At 41.7% G+C, this 7743-nt stretch overlaps 1 protein-coding gene across 2 annotated transcripts in view; it reads right to left on the minus strand.

Annotated features, from left to right (window-relative positions):
• Window positions 1-675: 675 nt before the first annotated feature.
• jag2b (jagged canonical Notch ligand 2b) overlaps window positions 676-7743 on the minus strand; it is a 47337-nt gene continuing 40269 nt past the window's right edge. For both annotated transcript variants that reach the window (XM_023415153.2, XM_023415152.2), the window contains 7 exons: window positions 7247-7332; window positions 5842-5955; window positions 5534-5649; window positions 4672-4929; window positions 4452-4583; window positions 3633-3783; window positions 676-3505 (listed from right to left, as the gene is read on the minus strand). In XM_023415153.2, coding sequence (XP_023270921.1) covers window positions 2979-3505; window positions 3633-3783; window positions 4452-4583; window positions 4672-4929; window positions 5534-5649; window positions 5842-5955; window positions 7247-7332 — 1384 coding nt within the window. In that variant the 3' untranslated portion in view covers window positions 676-2978. The remainder of the gene's footprint in view (window positions 3506-3632; window positions 3784-4451; window positions 4584-4671; window positions 4930-5533; window positions 5650-5841; window positions 5956-7246; window positions 7333-7743) is intronic.

Here is a 7743-nt window from a genome sequence, read left to right on the forward strand (position 1 = left end):
ATTATTGTAACCGTGACAAGAAAGGCTTTCTAATCTTACACATGTACTTATGTTAACAATCTCTTCCTAAACCTCAGTAGTTTTTGTGCTGAAATTTAACCAAACCGTGACTGTTTCACAACCTTAAAAGTAGTAATCTCGAAGATCTTTGTTTCGTTATCTTGACACCTATGGTGATTAGCGGTAATTGAATGTTTGTTTTTGAACTACAGAGTTTCAGACAGTGTCGTATATGTGCATGTTAATTATTGTTACCAAGACATCGAAGGTCCGAACGCCTGCCCTCCGGCATGCTCCGACTGGTCGGCTCCAAGGATGGGAACAAGTGATCTCGATGGTTGATTCAGTTGGAGAACTCGTTGATTTTTAAACATGAACGAAAGCTCTTAAAAAGTCTGACATGTTAAGTTACCAAGTACCATGACAACTGACCAAACTCCATCTGCTGGTGAAGGCCGTGTGATGTGGTCAAAAGTGGAACTTTAGCAAACCAAATATTACAAGTGTGATCAAGATGTGTCAAAACTGCTTTAATAAATAACTGGGATGATTATTTATAACAATTAAACATCCACTAAAAGAATGGAAACTTTTTTGCTTTGTACAAAATTACCTTATGTCCCTTGAAGAATAAAATGTATACAATATGTATTATTCAGCTTTTAACACCAGCAGTGACGCATCTTTAATTCTTTATTTTGCTGTGTCCCATTTACAGAAAATACGATGGCGTTTTGAGACAATGACATGATATGAAAAGGGGTAAAACTGTCATTTTGAAATGAGTTGGTAACTTAAAAAAAAAACTTAAAAAAAAAGAAAAAAAAAAAAGAAAAGAAAAGAAAAAGAAATCTGCATCAGCAAATATTGTTCCCTTCATTAAAGCCTTTAAACCAAACATGAAGCTAATGCATGATGTCCACATTTGACCTACTGATATCCACATTCATGACAGTCCAAAGAGTCATGGTGGACTGTTTCTTTTTTCCATCACCTCCATCAGTGTTTTATTCTAGAAATCTCCATGATAGCAAAGTGAGACAAGGAGAGCACTTTACTCAGGCGAATAAAACACGCCACAATACACCACACAACGTTTTAAAGAGTTACTTTCCTTAATAGTGAAAACAAACCAACAACATAAAAAGATGACTGTTACACAAATAATGCATTACTTGTTACATTAAGGCACCTGAAACAAAAGGGTTTGTGATGGGTTTAGAAATGGTTTGAAGTGTTGCAGGGAAAAACTCTTTAAGGCTTTTATATCGGCAGTTTTCAACACTGCCTGTGAAGTTTTTTTTAAGCAAATCTTGATCCAACCAAAACCAGGGAACTAATTAAGAGTGTGAAACAAAAAATGACTAGAGTGTAAAATGGCAAGCAATGACTGGGATCAAAAAATATTTTTTCAGATGCAGCTGTTGTGCCCTCTAAAGCCAAAAACTCTGGAGAAAGTTGTACTCCTTTTTGTGATGTCTCAAAAGGCTGTTCACCATTAACTGTACAGGAAGAAGACCTACTCTGACATCACTGATTGAGGAGCCGCCATAATAGTAGCTTGTACGAAGGTTCGTCAGTAGAGAGCAGTAGTTTTTGTCCTAACATGACCAAGTTTTTGTTCTGTTTTATAAGATAATTCTTAAATACCAAGAGCAAATTAATTTATTTATGTGTCCAAAAAGCATCACTGATTAACTTTACTCAAACGCACGATATATAGTAGTTGCAACTGTTGATGTGAGTTTGTCACCCCCCAAAAAAACAAAAAACAAAATAAAAAACAAACAAAAAAAACCACAACACAAAGGAAATGCGTCCCCATGACAAACCATTTATAAACCCTTCAGAAATTCCTTCATAGGTGGTACCTCATTGTAAAGGTTCTTAACTGTGGGACTCTGGATATGTAGTGTTATAAAACCTGCCTATTTCGACTGGCATAAATAAAAGGAATGGCATTGTAAAAAAAATAAAAATAATATTAATCATAATAATAATAATAATAATAATAATAATAAAAATGTGTGACTTGTCTTTAAGTTACTTATTTCAAATATACACAGCGACTCCTTTAGTATTTACACATATGTACAGAGTATTCATTTCTGTTTTGATCAAATACCTTGTATGGCGTTGCTGTGAAATTGAACTCTCTAAATGTACACTTATATCCCTTTGAGATTTGAGAACGAGGAGGTCAAACTGGGCAGCGCGACTTGGAGCCTTGACACGGCTCGTAGAAAGGCACTTGCTACCAACTCAAATACTGCAAAAAATCCTCAAACAGAGTTTTTCAGCCAAGACAACTGAGAGACAGGAGAAAAAAAATGGAAGGCCACATAGTAGGCACTGGGGTTTCTGTCCCCTCTCCCCCTCCAGGCCAAATGTTTTGGTAAGGCTGGCGCATGACGGCCACAGGTGGATCGGTGGGCAAAGCCGGAAAAGAGACAGCGCAAAGGGAAGGTTTCCTCTGTTGCTGTGGCTGCAACAGTCCATTCCCTCAAAACCCTTCCTTTACTGTCCCTTTAATGTGTATCTGCCCGCCACAGACACTGAACAGGAGCCCGCTGACAATTTAACAAAATCATAATCATCTGTAAACAAACAAACAAAAAAAAAAAAATCTTTATACAAGTCGTTTTTTCTCCTTTTTGATGATTCATCATTTCTTGAATGGGTACAATTCCATAAACAAAAATTGCAGGGAGCTTCTTTAGCCTCCTGAAAAATTGTTACATTTCAGCTCCTTCTGTACAGAATCAAAGAAAAATAAGTGAACAGAAGCAAAAAAGGATGATCACTGTGCTCTAGCCTCCTGAATAAAAAAACATTTCAGGTGACAGTGACAAAAACATGAAAACAAAGCAAAGAATGGCTTATCAAAACACAAAGCCTTTTTTTCTTTCCAAAAGTAGTCCGAAAATAATAGCAGCTGCCTTGCAGCTTCTCTCGCTTCCACATTGCGAGTCCTTTGTTTAAATGTCTTGTACACAGTGGTCTCTGAGGTCTTTTTGACCAGTCAAGACGGCACTGACATTTTTCCAGCGGTTGTCTTTGGGGCTGTAGCCTGGGGTCCGGTGGGGCGCTTTGAGGGGTGAACTGGAGCTGTGCAGGGTACAGATCACTCCCCCACTGGACTGCACTGCAGTCTTAGAGTACTTATAACCTGGCTGCTTCCCTGCCTCTGCTCCACCACACTCCTCGTCGAGCTCAAGTTCCCCTTCCGTCTCCTCCTCCTCCTCCCCCTCATCACACGTCCGATAGGAGGGACCCATGAGCTTTTTGCGCTCCTGCTCGGCCTCCCTGTTGCTTTCTTTCAGCTGCTGCTGACGTCCCACGACAAGCGGGAGTGGCTCCCACTGGTTGTTCACGTTTTCATCTGTGGCAGATCGTGTGTTCCTCTCGCGTTCTTTTCTCCGTTTGCGCGTCCACCAAACGCATACAATGATGCAGAAGAGGCAGAGCAAGCAGAAGACCACACATAGTAAAGGCACCAGGTAATCTGTTGACATCAAGATGCACATGGAAGGAAATTAAAGACAACTATAGAGACATCAGTGGATTAATCCAGATCAAAAGGAGGCCCATAACAAACCCTTGTGGGACACCTTTGTTAATTTATTACTCACCCACTGAGGGGGACGAGACCTGCGTTTCCACTCTGACCTCAGTGACTGCTAGCATTATAGTGCTGTTGTGCCGCCTCGACAAGGTGCCCTCTATGGCACTGGATACCTTCTGGATTAGACTGTGGTCCGGTAGATCTTCTGGCTGGAAAGACTGAAAAACAAACCACAGAGCAGGGAAGAGATGAGACACAACAGCCAGGAACAAGCATTAATCTGTATCATAACCTCTGCAATGTTTAACATCTTGTTCATGGCAATGTGTCACTTCAGCTTCCAAAGTATGTGTGAATAGGTCATGTCTTAAAAGTCTACAAAGCCAAAAGTCATCCAAAACAAAAGGGACACAAAGGAAGGGGTCAGTGGGGGTTTCGCAAAAGTGAAGAATAAGTAAGTCGAATAAAGGAACGGGTTGGCTCTTTGAGAGATCAGCTTATTCACTTTCTTGTATCTTTAGAAGTGAGAATAAACCCCTGAGAATTTCAAGATATTCCTTTAACTTAATTTAGGATTGTATAGCCACCAATGACAAAATGTGTCTCTTTGACCCATACTTTTGGCGAACTGAAAAAATAAATTGATTCAATGCAACAGCTTGTGTGCGTATGGTTATCTGCCTTGTAGAAGTGGCCAAAGAGCAGCTCTAGTTGTTTGGGTATTTGGGTCCCAACCAACTAAATCTGTGCCAGCCAAACTGGGAATAAGAACTAATGACCTTCGACGCTGTGCTTCATAGCTGAAATGTGGTAGTTTTAATGATGCTGCACACAGTGAGAGTATCGTGGCCATTATAACCATCCAAAGTTTGGATCATTCACTTACTATAGCCACCTCTACAGCATCCTGAGTTGAATGAGAGAGGTCACAGAGCAGGAGAAGGGCGTGGTCTTTTGCCAAGCTTCGGATGTCAGGAAGATATCTCAGCTCATAGCAAATATTCTCCACTGTTGTTCCCTGCATACGCATATAAACACACACTGATCAGCAACAATACAACAGTGCTTCTGAAACAAGAAATATTATATGTGAAGACATGACTCACTGCTGGTACTTTGTCTCTGTTGAAAACAAGTGTTATGCGGACACAGCTGTTGTCCAAATGCCCGCTGTTTGGCTGGCACTTGGTGGTTACTTGTGGAAGTGGGGGTCCAGCCATGGCGCAAACCCCCCACTGATGGCAAGGGGGGGAGAAGCAGGTGAGGTAGCTGTGCTTTAAGCACTCCCGTCCAGCCGGGCAGGAGTGCTGTCTCTGCTCCTTGCCCGATGACTGGAGCTGGCAGGGACGACGACCACACAGCACCTGGTGTCACAGGGTCAAAATATTCACCGACATGTCACCCCACAAATCACTTATATTGCTATTACCCTGCATGTTACATGCAACATTATGACCAGCAAATGTTAGCAAGTAATTTAATTTCTAATTGTAATTTAATTTAGGGCTGCAACATAAGACAAAGAAAAGCAGAAACATTTTAAAATGATTTAATTCAGCTCTAATGGCTTCAGCTCTAATCTCATTAATTATTGGCACAGATTGACTGAAAACTTTACCACTTTTATAATATCAATGATTGTTAGATAGTTGTTACATTGGTACATTAGAAAATAGTTTATTACATTTTGCAAGTTTATTAAATATGTAATTAAATGCTCTAAAATAGATACAAAAGGAAATTGAAATTAGCATGATGTCACCCTTTGTACTTATATCTGTGGCTATATCTGAGACCATTCAGACCACTGTATTTATCACCCTGTCTGCTGATTGCAAGTTTATGGCTTTGTTTTACTCTATCTGAGCCTGGTTAGTGGTTGTTTTTTCCCATACCCAGTCAAATAAGAAGAGTTTGTTTCTGAGTAGCAGACATTTAATCCCAGTGTGTTTAAAAAGGCCATGTTACCTTTGTACAGTCCACTTTGCCGTTGATGCAATGGCAGTTGTTGCATTCTTCCTCCCAGCGGCTGCCATGAGGAAACTGCAGGCCACCGTAGTGGCAAGTCTTCCCAATACCTATGACTACACACACACACACACACACACACACACACACACACACACACACACAGAAAGAGACATGATGAACTGTTTTATTGATTATAGACTGAAATTAGCAGACTACAGGTTTTAAGGACATAACCCACAAGATGGAGTGAATTATTGAGAGAGTATGTCTTGAATGAGTGAGGCAGAGCACAGAGATCTATTTACATTCTTGACATCGGGTTCCTGTTCGACCGAGTGGACAGATGCATCGGAAACCGTTGATCTCGTCGATGCATGTGGCTCCGTAGGCACAGGGTGAAGACTGACATTCATTAATGTCTGTGAAGGGAAGAGAGCATCATGGTTAGCTTGGACAACAGGCGCTGGATACCAACTAGCTTTTTATTTATTGAGCCTTGATAACCACATTGTGACATGGGAACTACTTAGAGAGCTGGTTGGTGAGCTGCTGTTTCTCTACCTCGTTCTACATTTTCTATTCTGGGCTGTTTATTTGGGACCAAGCTAACAAGCTATCTTACCGACAAATACGCTCACACAGTTTTTTCAAACATCTAATTTATATCTTAAACTTCTGTCTCGTAACTGTCTGCAAAGCATTCTTCCTCTATGGCGCAATTTACATGCTGACAGAGGAGGTATATAAGTGACTGCTACAGCAAAGAAGCTATGCTAGCTTCCTCCATGTTGGACTCTCTGGCTTTCAGCTTCCTCAAATGTCACTAAAGTTCAACTCAAGCCTACCAATCCACAAATCACAAATCCACAAATTGATTTTGCTGCAAATTTTGTGCATTTTAAATACTAGTGTGACTGGGACTTGATGCCATCTTGTGACCCCACTGTCACAGGTTGCATAGGTTTGTGAAATATGAGCAGTTTAATCACAAATTAATGTTCACGTTTTTGTGAAAAATCCAAAAAGGAATAAACCAAATGACCTATTTGTCAATCAAAACAGAAATAGGAGCCAATCAAGACCAGTCTGGGGAAAATTAAAATCACAGAACCAATTCTTACATAATGTTTCATTAAAGGATGTGAAAATCTTGCACATGTTTAATTATCAACTTTCTCTTTAAAAGACATGTGCCTCCCCACCAAAATCTTTGAGGACCCGGGGCTTTGTCATCCAGATTTCACATGAACACGGTGTGGATGAGAATTCTCAAATTCAAGCCTGACAGCAAAGGTGAACGCTATCCGGCCGAAACAAAGGAGCAGAGAAGAAGAATTTCAGGGTCACTGGGTAATTTGTCTTCAGTGTGTGTTTGTGTGACTGTGTGAGTATGGAGGAGGGACGACCTCTGACCCCTGAGGCGTTAAAGGACCAAGAAAAAGGGAGAGGGCGGCAACCTGGTCTTGCATTTAGGTGTCAATGTGTCCATCTCCTCTTTGACCCCCCCCCCCCTCCACACACCCTTTCCTTGGGTCCTTCCTCGCTCCATCATTCCCTCCTCTTAATCATACTAGGTGCCATGATTACGTTTTGGGTCTTGGTAAATGAAAGTGTCGTGATTTAAAATGTGAGAGTTGGGGGTTTTGCATATTTGCGCTGCATCCAAAAAAGTGTGTTATATGATTAAGTAAACTTCATGTCAGTACTCACTGATTCTGCAGTCTGGTCCAGCGAAACCAGGAGCGCACTCACATCGGAACCAGTTGACCCCGTCCACACAGATACCGCCATTGTAACTGAGAAAGGAAATAAATAAATAGATAAATAAAACTGTTAGATGAGGCTGCACAAGAGCCACATCCATTCCAGCGGCAACAAAGCCACATCGGTTTTGTGTGTGTGTGTGTGTGTGTGTGTGTGTGTGTGTGTGTGGTGATGATGGTGGGGGTCACAAGGCTCAATTCAACTCATCAATACCAGCCTCCACCTTTCAGATGCTAATAGGCGTGTCCACTCCCTCCCCTCCCCTCCTCTCCTCTCATCATGCCTCTCTTCCAGTGCTCCTCAAAGACCAGCTCAACCCCCCCCTCCCCTCCCCAGGTCGCACGGGAAGAATGGACATGTAGACCCCCCTCCCCTGCACTCACCATGGGGTAGGTGGGACTCTTGCTATCCCACCACTTCCCCCCCCCCACCCCCCCCCCCCA

The sequence above is a fragment of the Seriola lalandi genome, unplaced genomic scaffold (genome assembly GCF_002814215.2).
Source record: "Seriola lalandi dorsalis isolate HSWRI2012SDOR001 ecotype SW California unplaced genomic scaffold, Sedor1 jcf7180002054544, whole genome shotgun sequence".
NCBI lineage: Eukaryota > Metazoa > Chordata > Actinopteri > Carangiformes > Carangidae > Seriola > Seriola lalandi.